A 23,092-nucleotide genomic window follows, 5' to 3' on the forward strand; every position below is an offset into this window, starting at 1 on the left:
GGGACTGTCCTGTTCTCCAATTCAGATTCAAATGAATCATTTTGGGCTACCTAAAGTAACTGCTAACTAAGCTGCATAACATTCTTTGTCCCATGTCTCATGACTCATGGCTCAGACCCTTCAAGAGAAGGGCACCTTGAAGTACATTGTTTATATAGTTGAAGTTAATTAGTGATCTAATTTCAAGACACCATTACACAGATTTGTAATTTTATCTGTGATCTTTCACTTCATGCAGAACTGACTAACAGGTATGGAATGAAATATCAAGCCTGCTGAAGATATGATTCCTCATCAAGTTCACACAAAAATAAAGACTACCTATATGAAATATAGTCTGTTGACGTGTGAATAACACTCAGGAAAATATTCAGGCTTTAATAGCCTAAAAATGTTTAGTAAATCAATCAAGGGGGAATTTTAGTCTGGTAAAAACATAACCTAAATGTTCAAAGTACAACAAAAACAAACTCGTCAAACATTACTATGTGTCTGTCTGTCTGTGTTTTTTTTCCCCACTAAACAGTATGTCGCACTTCGTCTTAGGAGTTTTACACCAACTTTTTGGCTTCAAAGAAGCTCTTGAGGTGCCGCATCTGCCAGATTGCAGTGATGATGAGGATGATGGTCTGGGCAATGGACCACCATAGGACACGCTGGTTCGTGCTCTCACTTGTCATACGGAAGCGCTCCTCTCGATACTACACAAAACACACAACAACTTCTGTAAGTTCACAGCAAGCATCTTCCATAATATGTCAGAAATAGGCTGGATGAATCAAATTCATTGCCCAGCAGATTAGAGATTAACCAAGATGAGTTACCACAGGTAGGGACACCAGAGCTTTCTCATTCTCTCTTGTAAGTAAGAATAACCTAACTGTTAGCAAGTGAAAACCGAGGATCTCAGTTTAAAAAACAAAACACAAATATTAATTGCTACAAAGTATATCCTTAAGTTAGATCAGACTTGATTAAGGTCACACAGGTTAGGCAATGTTTTCTTTTCACAGAAACAACAAAGAAATAGATGTAGTTTTTAATTTCAAAACAAAATTACAGTTACCGCTGTACACCTATCAACCAGCCTTGCTCTTCCTTGTGAGTCTGGAGACCCCTGAAAAGCCAGCACTACATCACTCAAGATTACTTGTGGAGACTCACCCGCTGGTAGTTCTGCTCTTTTTGTATCTGCTCCACTTGGTCCAAAAGCTGCCGCACTCTCAGCTGCAGCTCAGTCAGTTTATCTTTGGCTGCTATCTCTGGGTAGTTGTTTGTGTGCTCACCCACCTGAATATCCAGGTGTACTCTCTGTAGGATCACACAAAACAATGCAACTCACCATGTCATGTTTTTCAACAAAATTTCTCTTAAGAGACTTGAGTGATGAGGTGATGATTCAGTGATGACTGCATCTGATCACTGATCTGCACCATTTCTGTTTAGTACACTTGGTACCCTGGCAAGAAGTGCAACCAAATTGAGCCTAGGTGTATGGAGGGATCACTTAGCTTCAAAAATGACAACACAGTGCATGATCACGGGTATAGTACCACACTGCCCGGATGGAAAACCATTTTGTGCTTAGGCATGACTCAATCTAACAGACCTGGATCTAAAATTCAGACCCTACTTAACATTTAGATTAGCTGGATTAGCTGTGCTGGACTAGATTTGAAAGCCAAATTATGTGGAAAGCAAGAGCAAAGCTGGACACCCTGCTCTACCTTTACAACAACATACTGCCCTGAGGCTATCATACCAGTTTTCCTCCAGCAAAAAGTGCCATCTTCGTAGAGTTAGAATGGAGGCAGATTTGATGTTCGCCTGGCGTGTGGGAGGTGAAAGTGAAGCGGCCATCTGAACCATACTGACGAGACAAAATGACCTAGAACGAGGCAGAAAAAGAGAATTAATGAAGTTCGAGGTAAAGATGATTATGCAGGAAAAAATAGATGAGAGTGAAAGCAAGTTAAAGGTAAAAGCACAAGGTAGGGTAAAAGGTACACAATGCTGCCTAAAAAAATTACCTTTGTATCCGGATCCTTAATCTCAACATGCATGCCCAAGCCAGGCGTTGCTGGAAGGAAAGAGCCTGTCTGTTTGTCCCATAGCTGCGTTCTGTATTTCCCTACAGGAGAAAAGACACAACCACACCAATGGCTCTACAAGAGGACATCATCACAAAACAGTAGACCCAATACACTCATCAAAATGACTGCAGCTAGCTTGTAGTGCAGATAGGCAACGAAGTTATGAAGTTACCTTAGTTTACCAAAATACAGCAAATCACACCACTCTTAATGTATTAAGACCTGGGTCCATATTCATTAAGATTCTTGCAAGAGTAGGAGTGCTGACCTATGATATGTTCCTGTCAACATAACATCCTGTCAAAGTAAATAACAGAAGTTAATCCTATAGTTACCTAAAGAAGACTATATACTGTAAAAACGCATTTTATATTAACAGTTATTATCCACTGTTGACTGAAAACAGGAAAAATACAACACATAGAAAGCGGTGGCATGATGGCTAAGCTGGTTGCACCTATTCTGAGCTTAGTGGATCCTGAAGCAGAAGGATGCAGGCGGATCGAGGTCCGTGTGTACCACGCCTGGCAAGAATTACGGCTTCTTTCTTATAATTTGACAACTACTTCAGAAAAAACCTTCACACGCTATATGACTTAGTATATGAACGAGGGAACGAACCAAACAACAGGTTCCGGATGTTCCATATCAGCTGGTGGTTGCTGAAGTGTTTCATTGCGAGCCAACGCGGCAGATGATAAAGATGAAGATGAAGCCCAAAGAGCTAACAATAGCTAGCTAGTACAGGGCACTAGGTAGAGTAGCCTTTGTCGAGAACATACCTATCACCATTGTCTCGTCGGGTATTTCTTCTATGAAACATTTCTTCTCTGTCTCTCCAATGTGGAAATAAAGGGCTCTGCTTGGAGAAAACCAAGCAAACAGTAATAATAACCCAACACAAGACGCCGTAGCCTTCATTTCCGAATTCACTGCGCCGAAGCTGAACTGGGAATCGAACGATAGAAGAATCGATTCCTCGATTCGATCGAATCTGAATCGTGGTGTCAACTTCAAAATAAGGAATCGATTCTTACTTCGGAATCATTTGAGAGCCTAACATTTTCTCTGACTGTTTATAATTGATACATAATGAACTTTAAACATTGGTTTTATCCAGTGGTTTCATAATAGGGCTGTTTATTCACTTGTCTTGAATAGTCCTTGTATTAATACAACATTTTTAAGGCTTTTAATTTGAAATCTGAAGTCGCAGTGACAACCGGAAAGTGGTTTCTAGATGCGTCCAGTTCACCCGGCGCTGTTTGCTAGGGCGGTGTTGTATGTTGTTGTTCTTGAAAAGCGAATTAAGTATCTGCAAAATTTTATTCAGAATTCGCAGCTTTCCGTCATAAACATCACATATTTTTGCAGCTCTCATTGACGAGCCGCAATGGCGCAGTACAAAGGAGCAGCGAGCGAGGCTGGAAGAGCCATGCAACTGATGAAGAAACGCGAAAGAGAGCGAGAGCAACTAGAGCAGTTGAAACAAAAGATAGCAGAGGTAAGTTTCACATAAATATTAGACAGCTAGCTAGCTAGACAGTTCATGTCGTGTAGAAGTCGATTATACCACACTTGACCACAAAGTTGTTTTGGGAATTGGCGAATTTTTTCTTTCTTCTGTAGCGTTAGCTGGTGTAGTCATTGAAACTTTACGATACTGTTTCGTTATTGTTTTTCAGTTGATCAGTTATATATTTGTATTAAACTATACGATGATACTCCAAAATGCAAAATATATATATATTTAACAGAATAACTGATAATCACTTTCTGCTTTCCAGGACAACATGGTGAAGTCCAACATTGATAAGAAGTTCTCTGCTCACTATGATGCTGTTGAGCAAGAGCTGAAATCAAGTACTGTAGGTAAGAAAGCTTTAGAAAGCAAAATATGTCATTTTAGGTTGGTCTGGTTGCAGTATTCACCTGCTTAATGATATTCTTATCTAAGACTGCTGGTTCTCTTTTCAGGTCTTGTTACTCTGAATGACATGAAGGCGAAACAGGAAGCCCTTGTTAAAGAGCGAGAGAAACAACTGGCCAAAAAGGAGCAGTCTAAAGAGCTTCAGCTGTGAGACAGACGCTTAATTTCATACATTTTTTATAATGGTCTGCATGGATCAGTTTATTGTACTTCGTTTTATTTTGCAAAGTAATTAAATTCCAGTTTTAGGTCTTTCTAAATGATTGTTTAGTTCAAATGGTAGCTCTTTTCATTTTCTATATGTACATTTTTTTTGTGTTCTTCTGATATGTATTGTTATTGAATGGCTGTTTGTGTTATGTACGTTTGTAACTAATCATAATTATGATCATTTACTACTCCAGAAAACTGGAGAAACAGAAGGAGAAAAAGAGGAAAGAGGAGCAAAAGAGAAAAATTGCCAGCTTGTCCTTTAATCCAGATGAAGGGGAAGATGAAGAAGAAGAAGAGAATGATGAAGAGGAAGAAGATGGTATATGACCTTCATTTAAAAAAAATGTATAACAATTAATAAATATGAAAGGCATAATTTTTGGTCTTCTTGTTGGTAAATGTAAAATTGTAGTTCTTATAAATTATTAGATTTTTTGGTACTGTATTTGCTAGACACCCCAATAAAGAAGAAGAAGCTAGGGAAGAACCCAGATGTTGACACCAGCTTCCTACCAGACAGGGAAAGAGAGGTAAAAAACTTTTTTTGTTTACTAATAAGGTACTGTTTGTTTGGTTTTTTTCAAGGAAATGTCAAGTATATTTCATCTTAAAACACTGTAAGGAATAAAGTGAAGTATGGAATTGTTTATAAAACTTAAATTTTTCATGCGACTACACATCAACCATTAATCCTGATGTACAAACATTTTAAAGTGTCAGTTTTGGTTTTGTTGAAAGGAACTATGGTTTGGAACTACAGTTTGCATGTTAAAAGTATAGGCACACATTGGCCTATTGGTCTAAGATTAGGTCTCATCAATCCATACAGTCCTATTCATCCATCCATCCATCCATCCATTATCTTCCGCTTCTCCGGGGTTTGGGTCGCAGGGGCAGCATCCTGAGCAATGAGGCCCAGACCTCCCTTTCCCCAGCCACTTCCACTAGCTCCCTGGGAGGGATTCTGAGGCGCTCCCAGGCCAGCTGGGTGATATAGTCATGCCAGCGTGTCCTGGGTCTTCCCCGGGGTCTCCTCCCCGGTGGACTTGCCTGTGACACCTCCCAAGGGAGACGTCCAGGAGGCATCCTAACCAGATGCCCGAACCACCTCAACTGGCTCCTCTCGACGTGGAGAAGCAGCAGCTCTACTTTGAGTCCCTCCCGGATGACCGAACTACTCACCCTATCTCTAAGGGAGAGTCCAGCCACCCTGCGGAGGAAACTCATTTCGGCCGCTTGTATTCGCGATCTCGTTCTTTCGGTCATTACCCAAAGCTCATGACTATAGGTGAGGGTGGGAACGTAGATCGACCAGTAAATCGAGAGCCTTGCCTTATGGCTTAGCTCTTTCTTTACCACAACAGACCGGTAAAGAGCCCGCATCTCTGCTGACCCAGCACCAATCTGCCTGTCAATCTCCCGCTCCCTTGTACCATCACTCGTGAACAAGACCCCGAGATACTTAAACTCCTCCACTTGAGGCAAGAGCTCATCCCCGACCCAGAGAGGGCTCTCCACCCTTTCCCGAGTGAGAACCATGGCCTCGGATTTGGAGGTACTGATCCTCATCCCGGCCGCTTCACACTCGGCTGCAAACCGATCCAGTGAAAGCTGAAGTTCGCGGCCTGATGTCCCCAATAGGACCACATCATCTGCAAACAGCAGCGATGTGACCCTGAGATCACCAAACCGGACACCCTCCATCCCCTGACTGCGCCTAGAAATTCTATCCATAAAAATTATGAATAGAATCGGTGACAAAGGGCAGCCCTGACGGAGTCCAACTCTCACTGGGAACAAGTCTGACTTACTGCCGGCCATGCGAACCAAACTCCTGCTTTGTTTGTACAGGGCCTGAATGGCTCGTAGCAAAGAGCCATGTACCCCGTACTCCCGAAGCACCTCCCACAGAATACCCCGGGGAACACAGTCGAATGCCTTCTCCAAATCCACAAAGCACATGTGGACTGGTTGGGCAAACTCCCATGAACCCTCCAGAATCCTGGAGAGGGTAAAGAGTTAGTCCAGTGTTCCACGACCTGGGCGGAACCCGCACTGCTCCTCCTGAATCCGAGGTTCGACTCTGAGCCGGACTCTCTTCTCCAGTACCCCTGCATAGACCTTGCCAGGGAGGCTGAGGAGTGTGATTCCCCTATAGTTGGAACACACCCTCCGGTCCCCCTTTTTAAAAAGAGGCACCACCACCCCAGTCTGCCAATCCAGTGACACCACCCCCGATGTCCACGCAATGTTGAAAAGGCGTATCAGCCAAGACAGCCCCACAACATCCAGAGCCTTGAGGAACTTGGGACGGATCTCATCCACCCCTGGAGCCCTGCCGCCAAGGAGCTTTTTAACTACCTTAGCGACTTCGGCCTCAGTAATGGACAAGCCTATTCCCGTGCCCCCAGACTCTGCCTCCTCACTGGAGAACGTGTTGGTGGGATTGAGAAGGTCCTCAAAGTATTCCTTCCACCGCCCAATGACGTCTTCAGTCGAAGTCAGCAGCACACCATCTCCACTATATACAGTGCTAGTGGCACACTGCTTTCCCCTTCTGAGTCGCCTGGCGGTTTGCCAGAATCCTTTCGGAGCCGACTTAGTCACTTTCCAAGGCCTCGCCGAACTCTTCCCACACCCGGGTTTTTGCCTTGGCAACAACTGAAGCCGCAGATTGCTTGGCCTGTCGATACCTGCCAGCTGCCTCTGGTGTCCTACAGGCCAACCATGTCCGGTAGGACTCCTTCTTCAGCTTGTCCTCCACCTCCCCCGAGGTGTGAGTTGAAGATCAATCTGACAGATTCTTCTGCCAGACGTTCCTGGGTATTCTGAACTGCTGTTCGGTGCATAAGCACAGACAACAGTCAGGACCCGTTCCCCAACCCGAAGGCGTAGGGAAGCTACCCTCTCGTCCACCGGGGAAAACCCCAACATACAGGCGCCGAGTCGAGGGGCTATGAGAAAGCCCACACCTGCCCGCCGCCTCTCACTATGGGCAACTCCAGAAAAGAAAAAAGTCCAGCCCCTCTCAAGGAGATTGGACCCAAAGCCCAAGCTGTGTGTTGAGGTGAGCCCGACTATATCTAGCCGGTATCTCTCAACCTCGTGCACCAACTCAGGCTCCTTCCCCGCCAGTGAGGTAACGTTCCAAGTTCCAAAAGCCAGTTTCAGCAACCGAGGATCAGAACGCCAAGGCCCACGCCTTCGGACGCTGCCCGATCCACAATGCACCACACCCCTACTACTACCCCTCCCATCGGTGGTGGGTCGTCCTATTCAGTGCTATGTAAAATGCATAAACTGATCCCAGATTGTATGTGACTTCTTAAACTTCTTGTCACTCAAGATTCTTGTTACAACACTGTGATGAGTTTATGGCACATTGGCCTGAGTATAGCTGGTTGAGTATTCTTTTCCAGTATTGTTTTACAGAAGTAGCATGTCTGTTTCCTTGTTTGTGTGTTTGTTTACATGCATACAGGAGGAGGAAAATCGCTTGAGAGAAGAACTTAGGCAAGAATGGGAGAGAAAGCAGGAGAAGATCAAAGGTAAATGTACAGCAAAAGAGTTGAGAAGAATGCTTGTAATAGATATGAATGATAGATGCAGAGAGCTCAGTGATGCTCGCTACCAGTTTCATTCAGCTGCTGGTTTTGCAGTCTGAGACATTGCAGTTGCCGTAAAAAGAAAACAGGGTCTACAAATGATTGTCAGGAGGCTATTAGTGGTACCCTGTTAAAACTGAGGATATGTTGCTGTAGATTGCATACTAAGGATGGTAAGTATTCACTGAGTTCTTATTTTAGTTCATATTTAAATTCATTAAATTTTTTAAGCTGAATTAATGAATGCCCTAAAATATGCCTTGTGGTAATGTTAATACACCAATCAGGCATAACATTACGACCACCTCCTTTTTTCTACTCTCCTTGTCCATTTTATCAGCTCCACTTACTATATTGGTGCTCTGCATACTTTGCACCTTTTATCCTGTTCTTCAGTGGTCAGGACCCCCCATGGACCCTCACATAGCAGGTACTATTTGGGTGGTGGATCATTCTCAGCATTGCAGTAACACTGATGTGGTGATGTGTTAGTGTGTGTTGCACTGGTCTGAGTGGATGAGACACAGCATTGCTGCTGGAATTTTTAAGCACCTCTGTGTCACTGCTGGACAGAGAATAATCCACCAACCGAATATATCCTGACCACTGTTGAAGGACTAGAGGATGACCAACACAAATTGTATAGCAGCAGATGAGCGATTGTCTGACAAGGTAGGAGTGTGTAATACAATGGACAGTGAGTAGATGCAGTGTTTAAAAATTCTAGCAGCTCTGCTGTGTCTGATCTACTCTTACCAGCCCAACACACTACCACCACATAAAAGGGGGCTAACAAAGTATGCAGAGAAATAAAAGTCTAATTGTAGTTAAGTGCACCTTTTATAGTAAGCGGAGCTGCTAAAATGGACAGTAAGCATAAAAACAAGGAGGTGGTCATAATGTTATGCCTGATTAGTTTATGTTTAAAGTGTATTTGGAGCCCTTCACATTCTAAAAGCATGTGAATGTAATAAAAGCTGATTAGTTAAATCAAGTATGCTAGAGCAGGGGCAACCTGAAACTGTTGGAGTTGAAAAACCGTGCTGTATAGCAGTTGTTCTCAAACCAATTCATGCCAAAATGCAGTGCAGTATTTGTTGAGGGCATTGTAGATGAAGTACAGAGTACAGGTCTCGTATGTTTTTGTTAACCAAAATATCTGATTGTTAGTGTCAGTGCACAATATACAGAGTAAAGTAAATTATCATAACTACAGAAAATAAATCTAACAGAAAGACAGACGGTCCTAACAAAATGTATTGTGCATTATGTACAGCTTTTGCACGTCATTATTCAAAAACAACTGTGTTGCTGTGTCAAAATATTAAGTTTTAGCTCCTTTGCAGATAAAACGTGTGTGTGTGTACATATATATAATATAAAATATTTGAAAAGGTAATCCTCTATTCCACATAGTCCTCATAGTCAGACAGACCTCTATCTATACTTTTTTTGAAGACAGTAGGCCTCCAGCCCTCTGTTTATGTTTTATAAAACTTTTCAACACTGCCATGTGTGGTTCTGATTGTGGTTTTAAACTTGTTTTGTGCCTTATTCAGGGGAAGAAATTGAAATCACTTTCAGTTACTGGGATGGGTCTGGACACCGGAAAACAGTCAAGGTAAACTCAACAAAATGCAACGACACAACAAAACCATATTACAAAATTAAATTATTGTGTAAATCCACTATCTTTCCAGTAAGCCCTGACTTGTCTTTATTATTATTTATTACGTTCAGGTTGCATTGCGTGAGATTTGATAGTTTAGGACAGTGATTTCTATGCCACCTCCATTAAACTGTCATCCAGTGTCTTCAGAAATGGGATAAAATTATAGAAAAATATTTTCATTTGTTTTGTGTATGTACTGTTTTTTTTTGTTTTTTTTTACATGAGAGTCCTCATTTGTGCTCTTTTGAGAAATCAAATTATAAATATTTTAATAAAAGAAATATTTGTTCTGCTTTGAGTAATAGGCTAAACCGTTCACAAGCAGAGAGGTATAAGTAATGAATTACATTTACTCTCATTACTGTAATTGAGTACAGTTTTCACTGTTACTACTTTTTGGATTAGTTAAAATACACAGTTTTAATACTGTGAATGTGTTTACTGTGTGTGGAGGTTCACACCTCTAGAGCTAGAGTCAAGGGAGCTGATGGGCAGCAGGACTCACTAAAATCACGTTAATAATTAAGCAGTCTACGCATAGTTTTGACTAATTGACTTAAACAGTGACAACTTCTGCACGGTCTTTCAGGGTTCTAAAAACTTTTATTGGTAACAGGTAAACAAGGACATCTTATGTAATCATCTAGCCATGAAATCCATAATGTAAATCTTGTTCCTTGTGCAGCTCACAGAAAGGTGTGTAAATGTGCACTAGCAGAGTGTACTGTTATCAGTTTCAGCTCTTGGAGCTTTAGCTTTAGTGTGTTTCTGTACAGATTATTTCCAATGATGTAACTGAGTCAGCTTAGAAATATGTTCAGGTTGTGACAGCAGAAATACAGAAAAGTAACTCAGTACTTAAGTATTTTTTTAAATTAGCTACTCATTTACTTTGAACTAATCCGTGCCAAGCACAGATAGAACTATACACGATGTAGAATTCTTTCCCATAACCCATGTGGGATTGCCTCTCCTAAGTCCTCCTCCCAAAGCTTTAAATTTTGTCTAACAGGTCAGAATTGAGTGAATCTATTTTATTATAAGGGAGGGATATTAACCTTTTCTTACTGTGAGGTGGTGACAAGAAATCATCTAAGATATTAGACTCTGGTAAATTTTAGAAAGATGCAAAATATCATGTGCAAACCTTTAAATCTGCAGATATCTCAATGTGGCATTTGGGAAGTATAATTTTTTTCTGAAAGTTATTGAAAGGAGACAAATGATATATGTAAAAATCCTTGAACATTTTAATGCTACAGGCATGCCACAGAGCAAAAGCCCTATCCCTATGGGAGGGGCAGTAAATGGGCTTGTTTGTCACCAGACAACTGAAGCTATTGGAGAAGAATAGAGTAATTTCATCCATGAAATTAACATTTTGCTAAACCCAAACTAAGTTTTAAGAAGGACTGTCGATTTTGAATAAATCTAATTTGATCGGGAGAGATAATAGTTGGTAGTATGTGTTCCATTCGTAACATTAAGAGTTTGGATAACAGATAACACGTCACAAACATTTAATAAACTTATTGGATGAAATGAAGAACATCTTTACCTGAGAATTAATGAGATGGTAGCTTAAGTTTGTGTTGAGGGATGTTTTGAGATATTGAAAGATTTGCTAAATATATCAATTAAAAGCGGAATTAATTCACAAGCAAACTTCCTCTGAAAATCTATTGGGATGCCATCGGACCCTGGGCATTTACCAGACTGCATAGCAAATATGTTTTAGTTCTTCTGGATTAATTGGCTTCTCCAGTTCATTAATAGAATCAGAATTTATTTTAGGAATATCCAAAAAACCTTTCAAGTGCAATTTGATAAAGAAACATATAACTCTTTAAACTGTGTTTTTTTTTTGTTTTTTTTTTTGCTGAAATATAATATGTAGAGTAGATTTGCCGAATCTGATTGGCCAATAGCTTGCCTGCCTCATCCCTAGTCTTGTTAATGACACTTTCAGTTAGTAAGCATTGTTCTGTTTAGTTAGTGCTGAGTATATCATATTCAGATTGTAAGTGGAGATGTTCTTTATAAATGTTAGGAGATGGAGATGTAGCATAGATGTCATCTGCTACCCTTCCTCATATAATATACTGTTTCAAAGCTTCTTTTCTGACATATGAAATTATCTCCCCTTTAAGAAATGCCTTGAAGGCTTCCAACAGTGTGGATGAAGACAATTAATAATAGTCTATTTGACAAGATATATTCTACAAAATCTTGTTTAGACAACATGTGTACGTCTAGCCGCCACAGAAGTTGAACTTTATCATGACCTGTGAAATGTATCGTTAAGTTGGCTGTGGCATGATCAGAAATCGCAATTAGATTGTAATTACACAATCAGACTGATGAGAGAAGTTGATGTTTAGCAAAAAATAATCAATACGAATGTAAGTGTAGTGTACATTAGAAAAAATAGAGTATTACTTGCCTGAAGGATTAAATGAACGACAAGGGTCTAAGATACAGAGGTTCTCTAGAAGCGACTGGATTTTAGAAGTGGATGTGCTATTTTGGAGGAGCAATCTAGCTAAGGATCAGGCAAGCAATTAAAGCCATAATAAGAATGGGTGATGTCATATCTCGAATCTTAAACAGTGAGTAGTAAAAATCAGCATTGTCCCAATTGGGTCCATACACATTAATCAGAGTAACTAGAATGTTATATAACGCTGTTGTTGGAAGAAATGCCCATTTTTCAGTTTTTGACAATTTAAAATTGCATTTTGTCCTTTACATTATATATAAATTTCATGATGAATGAACCAAAAGAAATGACCCAAGATGTCTTGGGGAAAAAAAGTCTGGTTCCACTGACTTAATCTGGCGCAGAAAACGTAAGAAAAATCCAGCCTTTTAAATTAAGTACATTTATTTTGAGGAAAAAATTAATCAAGAAATTATTTTTGACAAAACCATGTTTGCCATTATTATAGGCACCCCTAGAAGTTCTTGGAAACAAAATGCAACTGAACAATTTTTTCATTTGTATTTTACTTTGTTTAAACTGATCAGAGTGTTTAGTAACTTTCAAGCAGTAATGCATGACGTCCTGTTTCACTTGGGTACATATTACGTGACACAAAGCTCACATTCCCTTAGTCATTCAGCAGTGTGAGAAAGAGAACACACAGTTCAAATAAGGGAATTGTGTTGACGTTGCGAAGTTGGGGAATGGCTACAAAAAATAGCTACTTGCCTGAGTTAGGGAAATAATGAAAAGTTCCAATTAAGTGGAACTGTGACAAACCTGCCTAGGATGAGGACCCAAGATTATTTTGCCCTTAGGCACTGTGAGGAAGATGGAACCACGCCACCTCCAGCCCAGAAGATTATTTGGAAGGCATGCCCACTGTTAAGTATGATGTAGGGTTTGTGGTGAAGTGGGGCTATTTTTTGCAGAGGCCCCTGGAATCTTGTTAGTGTACATGGCATCATGGACTCTATGAAATACCAGGGGAGCTTTCAAAATATGTCTGCCTCTGCCAAGATACCAAAAATGGGTCGTCATTGGATATTTCAACAGGATAGTGATCCAAAAGATATGTTCTGATCCACACAAAAAAGGTTTAACGAACACATCAGGCTTCTGCCATAGCCATCTTGGTACCTTGATAGAAAACCCATGGGGTGAACTAAAGAGATGAGTGCACAAGAGGACCTTGGGCCCTGGATGATCTGGAGAGATTTTGTAAAGTGGAATGGTCTCAAATTCACTGTTCTGTATTCTCCAACTATATAAGATGTCATATGAGAAGAGTAATTGCTGTTTTATTGGCAAAGACAGGTTGTACAACCCCAATTTCAATGAAGTTGGGATGTTGTGTAAAACATAAATTAAAAACAGATTACAATGATTTGCAAATCCTTTTCAACCTATATTCAATTGAATACACTACAAAGACAAGATATTTAATGTTCAAACAGATAAACTTTATTGTTTTTTGCAAATATTCACTCATTTTGAATTTGATGCCTGCAACATGTTCCAGAGAAGTTGGGACTGGGAAAGTTGAGGAATACTCAAAAAACACCTGTTTGGAACATTCCACAGGTAAACAGGTTAATTGGTGAGGGTCATGATTGGGTATAAAGGGAGCATCCCTGAAAGGCTCAGTCTTTCACAAGCAAGGATGAGGTTCACCACTTTGTGAACAACTGTGTGAGCAAATAGTCCAACAGTTTAAGAACAACGTTTCTCAATGTACAATTGCAAGGAATTTAGGGATTTCATCATCTACAGTCCATAATATCATCAAAAGATTCAGAGAATCTGGAGAAATCTCTGCAAGTAAGCGGCAAGGCAGAAAACCAACATTGAATGCCCGTGACCTTCGATCCCTCAGGCGGCACTGCATTAAAAACCCACATCATTCTGTAACGGATATTACCACATGGGCTCAGGAACACTTCAGAAAACCATTGTCAGTGAACACAGTTCGTCGCTCCATCTACAAGTGCAAGTTAAAACTCTGCCATGCAAAGCGAAAGCCATATATCAACAACACCCCGAAATGCTGCTGGCTTCTCTGGGCCCAAGCTCATCTGAGATGGACTGACGGAAAGTTGAAAAGTGTCCTGTGGTCTGACGAGTCCACATTTCAAATTGTTTTTGGAAATCATGAACGTCTTGTCCTCTGGGCCCAAGAGGAAAAGGATTGTCAGGATTGTTATCAGCGCAAAGTTCAGAAGCCAGCATCTCTGATGGTATGGGGGTGGGTTAGTGCCCATGGCATGGGTAACTTGCAAAAATATAATGCCCGAAGAAATGACTAGAAGAAGCCCTCTCTGCTTGCCCCAATAAATCTGCAGATTTTAACTTGTAGTTTATTTTTGTTTTGTGTCTCAGTTCGTTGTATCTTTGTTCAGTTTGTAACCTGAGATAAACCTAAGTAGTTAAGTGAAAATTAAAATAGTATAAAAGTTCCTTTTAACAGCATAAAAAAATTTAGAGTATTTTGTGTGATTTGTCTGCTGATGGGAGGCAGAGTAGTATTTAATTTCTCAAAAGCGGTAGCAGCACAAATGGTTATCTTCTTCTTCTTTCAGCTGCTCCCTTTAGGGGTCGCCACAGCGGATCATCTGCCTCCATCTTGCCCAATCCATTGCCTCCTCTACTTTCAAACCAACCATCTCCATGTCCACCTTCACTACATCCATAAACCTTCTCTGAGGTCTACCTCTTCTCCTTCTACCCGGCAGCTCCATCTCCAACATTCTTTGATATATATCATTGATGATATATCAATATATCCACTATTCCTCCTCAACACATGTCCAAACCATCTCAACCTGGCCTCTCTGGCTTTATCTCCAAACTGCTCCACCTTCACTGTCCCTCTGATCTGCTCATTTCTAATCTTGTCCATCCTTGTCACTCCCAACGAAAATCTCAGCATCTTCATCTCCGCCACCTCCAGCTTAGCCTCCTGTCTTTTAGACAGAGCCACAGTCTCCAAACCATACAAATGGTTATTATAACTTTTTATATTCTATTTCTAATCACGGGTTGCTTCACTCGGATAACAAATGGTGGTAATGAGGTAATAGAATGATTAGTAGTAGTAATAATAATAATAATATGAGTATTATTAATAGTAATAATAATAATAATAATAATAATACAAACTATTTGTGTAGCACCTTTCACACTAGAAATGTAGCTTACTTTACAATAAAAAGCAAATACATGCAGAGTGCTTCACATGAGAATAATGTAGAACAGGGATAGAAAATATAAAAAAATCAAATGCAAATAAAATAAATGAACAAAATAATATTAATAAAACTAATATTTTTAATTATAAAAATATGAAAGGAAGATATAAAAAATGGAATATATAAAATGCAAAATATAATGCATAAAATACGCAGAGTGCATTAAAATACAATGAATAAGTTTAAAAAACAGCATTTTAAAAGAAGTGCAGCAGTGCATAAGTGCAATGAAAAGTGAAAAAAAAAAAAAGAATTTCAGGTCTGTATCAGGAATATCCTAGCTAATTAAACACTAAAATTCATGTTATTACCTTTTTTAAATATTTAGCTAGCTTTCCTCCCTGATATCTATAGGTAATGTGTTGCATAGTTAAGTAAAAAGTGCACTGCAGTAAGTCAACTTGAAATAAAGGCATGAAGTATTTTTAAGCATCTTTTAGATGCATAAGTGGTTGTAATTTAGCTGTGTTTTTAAGGTGGAAAAATATGTCCTTGTTAATTTGAAACGTAGACCTGAATCTAGGAATAACACTAAGATGTGTAACCTCAGATTTTATCCAGGGAGTTCGTTGCCCCAAATTATTAATGAGCAGCCTGGAGTTTATAGCTGCAGCATCATTTGGTTCAGCAGAGATTTACAGTTGCATGCTATCTGCATAACTATGGAAACATACTTTGTACTGTCTAATGATGTCACCAAGTGGCAACATGTATACTGAGAAGAATAATGAACCAAGGCAGCTCCCTTGTGCAACCCCAAAACAGATGTCATGTTTCTCAGACACAAGATCTCCAGAACTGACATAAAACCTTCTTCCTTTGGTGCATGTTTTAAGCCAAATTTCAAGATAGTTAATTAGGATATTATGGTCTGACGTATTAAAAGCTGTGCTTAGATGTAAAAGAACAAGAATTGAGACCTTGTTTTCATTAGAGTTCAGTCCGAAGTCCTTAATTTTTTTAGTAAGTGCAGTTACGGGTGCTATGATATGTCCTGAAGCCTGATTGAAATTCCTCCCGGATGTTGTTTTCTTTAAGAAAGGAGGGAGTGTATGACAGAAATCTTTTTACATATCTTACTCAATGAAAGGAGGGTTGGATATTGGCCTCTAGCTGGTTAGTACGTTGCCATCTAGGTATTGATTTCTTTTGTAAGAGTTTTGCAACAGCTGTTTGAAAGCATTTTGGAATGCATTTGTATTTGTAATCTTCAGAACATGACTTGAAACACTGTCTTGCTTAAAAATGCTGTCGGTACAGGGTCAATACATGACGTGAAGGAATTACATTGTCACTCTCTTACAAAGCTTGGTTAATGTAATACAGTTAAACAATTTTTGCTGAGGTCGTCTATGTTTACAAGCTGACTCTAATGGGTATTATTTTGTTATTGAAGAACAATTTGAGAGTTCACAATTTGATGCAGAGAGCTGCAGGTGGGTGGAGGTAGTGTTAAGTAGCTGGTCGATAGTGGAGATCAATATGCTAGGGTTCCAGCATTCTCAGTAATAATCTTTGAAAAGTATTCCTTTCCTGCCAGCCTTTTTTCTTTGTTATAGGCAGGTATGGCTTCGTAAATTGCAGTGAACTTTGGGCCTAGTTTTACTTTATTTTCTTTCGGCTGCATGACACAGTAATCTCATTAACTCTGCTATTGTTTAAATATGGGGAGATTTTATCTGTCGATCTTTCTGTGACATATGTTGTCATATATGTTGATACTGTTTTGATGGAAAATAATTTTAACATTCCTGTTTAATAACATCCCTGTTTATTTTTGTTTTTGTGTGTTCTCTACAGATGAAGAAAGGCAACACTATTCAGCAGTTTCTCCAGAGAGCCCTGGAAGTCTTGAGGAAGGACTTTAGTGAACTGAGGTAGGCTAAACAAAGTTTTTTTTTTTTTTTATTCTTTAAGCTAAGAAAAAAAAAAAACAGTTTAATAATGTTTAGTTTCTTATTATATACTATGTGTGTGTGTGTGTATGTATGTATGTATATATATATATAATGTATGTATGTATGTATATGTGTGTGTATATATATATATATATATATATATATATATATATATATGTGTATGTATATATATATGTATATATATGTGTGTGTGTGTGTGTGTATGTATATGTATGTGTATATATATATATATATATATATATATATATATATATATATATATATATATATATATATATACACTGCTCAAAAAAATAAAGGGAACAGTCAAATAACACATCCTAGATTTAAATGAATGAAATGTTCTCATTGTGAATACTTTGTTCTGTAAGTTGAATGTGCTGACAACAAAATCACACAAAATCATCAATGGAAATCAAATTTATTGACCAATGGAGGCCTGGATTTGGAGTCACACACAAAATTTAATTGGAAAAACACACTACAGGCTGATCCAACTTTGATGTAATGTCCTTAAAACAAGTCAAAATGAAGCTCAGTATTGTGTGTGGCCTCCACGTGCCTGTTTGACCTCCCTACAATGCCTGGGCATGCTCCTGATGAGGTGGTGGATGGTCTCCTGAGGGATCTCCTCCCAGACCTGGACTAAAGCATCCGCCAACTCCTGGACAGTCTGTGGTGCAACGTGGCGTTGGTGGATGGAGCGAGACATGATGTACCAGATGTGCTCAATCGGATTCAGGTCTGGGGAACGGGTGGGCCAGTCCATAGCTTCAATGCCTTCATCTTGCAGGAACTGCTGACACACTCCAGCCACATGAGGTCTAGCATTGTCCTGCATTAGGAGGAACCCAGGGCCTACAGCACAAGCATATAGTCTCACAAGGGGTCTGAGGATCTCATCTCGGTACCTAATGGCAGTCAGGCTACCTCTGGCGAGCACATGGAGGGCTGAGCACATTCAACATTGTACAGAACAAAGTATTCAATGAGAATATTTCATTCATTCAGATCTAGGATGTGTTATTTGAGTGTTCCCTTTATTTTTTTGAGCAGTGTGTATATATATATATATATATATATATATATATATATATATATATATATATGTGTGTGTGTGTGTGTGTGTGTGTGTGTGTGTGTGTGTGTGTGTATATACACACACACACACACACACACACACACACACATATATATATATATATACACACACACACACACACACACATATACATATATATATATACACACATATATATGCACAGTATCTCACAAAGGTGAGTACACCCCTCACATTTCTGCAAGTATTTTATCATATCATTTCATGGGACAACACTATAGAAATGAAACTTGAAAATAGTCAGTGTACAGCTTGGTGGTTGGTTAGTGTAGTTAGTGTAGGTTAACACCTCTGCCTTCTACGCTGTAGACTGGGGTTCAATCCCCACCTCGGTAAACACCCTACACTATACCAATAAGAGTCCTTGGGCAAGACTCCTAACACCGCCCTGGCCTACTTGTGTAAAATGATCAAATTGTAAGTCGCTCTGGATAAGAGCGTCAGCCAAATGCCGTAAATGTAAAAGCTTGTATAGCAGTATAGATTTACTGTCCTCTGAAAATAACTCAACACACAGCCATTAATGTCTAAATAGCTGGCAACACAAGTACACCTCACAGTGAACTTGTCCAATTGTGTCGTTGTCCCTCCCTGGTGTCATGTGACTCATTAGAGTTACAAGGTTCCAGATGTGAATGAGGAGCAGGGCTGTTAAATTTGGTGTTTTGGGTACAATTCGCTCATATTGGCCACTCCACATGGCACAAAATGGCAACGAACTCTCTGAGGATGTGAGAAATAGAATTGTTGCTCTCCACAAAGACTGCCTAGGCTATAAGAAGATTGCTAACACCCTGAAACTGAGCTATAGCACAGTGGCCAAGGTCATACAGCAGTTTTCCAGGACGGGTTTCGCTTCGGACAGCCCTCACCAGGGTCAGCCAGAGAAGTCCACATGTTCAGTGTCACATCCAGAGGTTGGCTTCAAAAAATAGACACATGAGTGCTGCCAGGTTGACCTAAAGCCAATTGAGCACCTATGGGGCATCCTCAAGTGGAAGGAGGAGGAGCGCAAGGTGTCTAACATCCACCAGTTTCTTGATGTCATCATGGAGGAGAGGAAGAGTATTCCACTAACAACTTCTGCAGCTCTGGTGAATTCCATGCCCAAGAGGGTTAAGGCAGTGCTAGATAATTGTAGATAAGATAATTTATTACAAATAGATGTTGTCATTTATTTGTAAACCTATGTTTAAAGTTTGAATTGCAGAATAAGTTACCCATTGTGACAGCCGCATTACATCACATTGGAATTTAACATCCAAATAGGATGTTAGGATAAATCCTGATGAGACCTTCCTTGAGGTTTTTTTTTCCCTCATGATGGATGTTCACATCAATGAACATGAAATCTGAACGTGTAATACATCAATCACTCAATCAGCCTTTATTTAATCTCGGATAACATTGAGGGTGACCCTCATTTACAATGTTGTCGAGTAGCTCTAGATAAAGGATTGATAATGTTTAAAAATACATAAAAGTAAATTTAATAAATAAAAATGAATCAAATCAGAAGTATAATAAAGTGAAACATTAATAATAAAAAATATAAAAATACAATAAAAATTTAAATCAATAATTAAAACATAGCTAAAATATAAAGATTAATAAAATCAGACGAAATCAATATAACAAGAGGAGAAATAAGATCAAGAAGAACAAAAATGATTGAAATGACAAAATAATCACAATTTAAATACGAATATGAATAATAATAATAAATAAACTAACACATAAATAATAAAATATAAATAATAATAAAAATGAAAAGATAAAAATGGTTTTAAAAATGTGTAAAAAGTGTAAAATGTTTGAGTCACACCAACAAGCTGAACTGTAGTGTTTCCTGTAGTAAGTTCCAGCTCGCTGGTAAAGCAGATTTTCCCAGTTCAGTAAAAACTCTGTACCTGGCATGTGATCCAGCCACTGGAGCGAGTCTGGTAAATTACATTATTTACAGACACCATTGAAGTAAAATATTCTGGCATATGAATGGAGAGTGTTTTATAAATAAAAATAAACTAGTGTTTCTCGCTAGTGAGGGCCAACCAACTTTTTCATACACAGATGAACACTACAAATCAGTAGATGACTGTTTCAAGTTTTTACTGGCATCAACTCAGAAGAAAGCCCTCAGTACATCAATGCAGTGTACTCACTCAGTTCCTAAGCAACTGCAGTGCCTATGTCATACATTTAGAATCAGACCAACTGTTTCAGCATGGAAAGTTTGATCACATATCAGCTTTAATGACCATCTAAGTCATAATTTTCCATGTTGTCATGAAAGGTATGTCAGTTTCCACATTCTGAGAAGAAATACACCAACTCCATTGTTTGTATGTAGTTATTGTTTCTATGTCTTCTATGAGCAAGTGTGGCAGTGATTTTGCTGGAAGTACTTGGAAAGATAGATAAACTAGACCAATAAACAACTATAAAGCAAAGAAACATCACCTCCATTGTGGTAATAAATATTCTGTTTTGGTCTGTTGAATGAGACTAAAGCTGTTGCCTCTGTGATGCTTTCACAGGTCTGCTGGAGTGGAGCAGCTTATGTACATTAAGGAAGATTTGATCATCCCACATGTAAGTGGAGCCAGATAACAGAATACAATTATCTGGACCTAAAGTGTGTGTATTTTATGTTCTCTGGCTTTCTACTATTGTATTATTTTCATAAATATTGTGGACTGTTTTATCCAAATACATAGAGACCCAAATCATATCATAAAGATTAGCACACAAAACATATTTGCTATACATTTCAGTAGGAATGATTTAACATTCCAAGTATGGCTGTGCTTTTCACAGATTAGCTTATTCTGGAACATTACATATGCTGAGCAAATTAATCTACCATCTGGAAAAGCTTTACTGATAAAGATCTTGTGCTGTATTACTACTCTAAACTATAAAGCATGTTTTTCTTCCAGCACCACAGCTTCTATGACTTCATTGTTACAAAAGCCAGAGGAAAGAGTGGTAAGCGTCTAATTTAATTGAATTTATTTATTTTTCCCCTGATAGGGTGATTCTGCCCAGAAATATTGCATTATATTTTTTGTGCATGTTAGTTTAGAGTTGCCTATTCTTTACTCATTTACAATAAACATAGCCCTCAGTTTCACTCATATGTCAAATAGAAACTCCAGAGTCTGAACTACAGCTCATTTAATTGTATTGTATTATCTTGACATAATTCAAGTAGCTAACATCCAAGATGAATGTGTGTTTCCTATTCCAGGACCGCTCTTCAGTTTTGATGTTCATGACGATATTCGTCTGGTGAACGATGCTACTGTTGAGAAGGATGAGGTATACTAATGTTTATTATCATAAAATGTTTGTTATTTAGGTAGAGAAGTTTACCCAAAACTTTTACTTTAATTTTACTTTTTATTTTAATTTCTGTTTTTGGGTTGGGTTGCTGTCTCTGTCTCCAGTCACATGCAGGTAAAGTGGTTTTGAGGAGCTGGTATGAAAAAAACAAACACATCTTTCCCGCAAGTCGCTGGGAGCCATATGATCCTGAAAAGAAATGGGACAAATACACTGTGAGTAACTTTAAGCTTTGAAATGCTTCTTTAGTATTGAGGCTGTTTGCAAAACTGTATTTAGGTTTAATATGCATTGTTCTTTGCTCTTTTTGAATGGTGAATACATTGGACAAGGTGCTCTGAAACATGCTTATGCAAAATTGCTGTTTCTTCAAACAATTTAAAGACTAATATAAACAAATAAATTCAGTTATGTACCTAAATTTAAATACGGTCAAATGACATGTTTTGCTTTTTTCTAAATGAAAAAAGTTTAGCACATCCTCTACAGGGAAAAAAACTTTAAATATGTCATTTTTCTGCATATTTTGGTGCACAGCAAAGTGTATTAAAATGTGCAGAGATGTATTCTTTGATAAGGTTTGTACTTATTTTTTTACTTCACGCAAAATATAATTTGAACAGGGGCACCCACACTTTTGCATACAAATCTGTTAAACAGTAAGTATTAGGTTGGAGTCAGTGCTGAGGTTTTCCTAATGAGATGCTTTGTGTTTTTCAAAATTGTTTCATGTAATAAATGATACTGGTAATGGTTGTACCAGCACTGTTGTTTTAGTTTGGACTGTGCTCACTAAATTAAACTGTTTTGTTTTTCCTCCTTTTTAGATCCGGTGAGTTGGCTGTCTGCTTCCATGAAGAGTACAGATTTTATACATATATTGCTAATGTTTGCATGTAGTGGCATTTTATTTTTGACAGGAAGCAGTCAAAAATGTGATTCTCCTTTTGTTTTTGTGTTCCGAAATATTACTGCATTCACTGGGGAAACCATGAAATTCATTTCGCATTACATTGTTGAGTCTCACCTGTCACATGTCTGATAAAGGTAAATGTTATGGTAAATGTTACAACAAATGTTACCATCTGATTATGGGAATTGCATCTCTGTGAGATGTACAATTTTGGATGTAAATATAGCTAAAAATGCTCGTAGAAACCCAGTATGACCATTTCTATCTCACTCCTTGCAACTTTGTCATAAATAAATCATTTCCTGTGTACATTTTTGCCTTTTGTGTCTATTCATAGTGAACTGTTTTGCTCGCAGCTCAGTGATGAAGTTCTGTCACTCCTGCTTTAGTTTAATTGCTCATGGTTTTATTTGAGCTTTGTTTTCATTGTCAAATCTTGATTCCTAAAATAAAGCAAGAAAGAAAACCTTGTTTTTACCCCTTCTTAATAATAAAGGTTGAAATAAAGGTATATTGTACCAAAACTGCAGGTTCTTAGAAGTAGTTTGAGAT

At 38.7% G+C, this 23,092-nt stretch overlaps 2 protein-coding genes across 2 annotated transcripts; one reads left to right on the forward strand and one right to left on the reverse strand.

The window, feature by feature from the left end:
- Window positions 1–352: 352 nt before the first annotated feature.
- Window positions 353–3,061, reverse strand: tmed4 (transmembrane p24 trafficking protein 4). Its single transcript, XM_017694165.2, has 5 exons — window positions 2,876–3,061; window positions 2,031–2,131; window positions 1,763–1,888; window positions 1,165–1,311; window positions 353–701 (listed from the first exon to the last, which is right to left on the reverse strand). Exons 1-5 carry the CDS (start codon window positions 3,012–3,014, stop codon window positions 552–554), a joined length of 663 nt encoding a protein of 220 aa, XP_017549654.1. The 5' UTR covers window positions 3,015–3,061; the 3' UTR covers window positions 353–551.
- Window positions 3,062–3,331: 270 nt separating this feature from the next.
- Window positions 3,332–22,849, forward strand: fam50a (family with sequence similarity 50 member A). The gene is made up of 13 exons (XM_037541075.1): window positions 3,332–3,597; window positions 3,881–3,965; window positions 4,071–4,170; window positions 4,428–4,555; window positions 4,690–4,766; window positions 7,718–7,784; window positions 9,401–9,462; window positions 17,044–17,120; window positions 20,820–20,874; window positions 21,222–21,270; window positions 21,533–21,603; window positions 21,732–21,842; window positions 22,455–22,849. The coding sequence occupies exons 1-13, from the start codon at window positions 3,487–3,489 to the stop codon at window positions 22,461–22,463; spliced, it is 1,002 nt and encodes a 333-aa protein (XP_037396972.1). The 5' UTR covers window positions 3,332–3,486; the 3' UTR covers window positions 22,464–22,849.
- Window positions 22,850–23,092: the final 243 nt, after the last annotated feature.

This window comes from Pygocentrus nattereri, chromosome 9 (genome assembly GCF_015220715.1).
Source record: "Pygocentrus nattereri isolate fPygNat1 chromosome 9, fPygNat1.pri, whole genome shotgun sequence".
Lineage (NCBI taxonomy): Eukaryota > Metazoa > Chordata > Actinopteri > Characiformes > Serrasalmidae > Pygocentrus > Pygocentrus nattereri.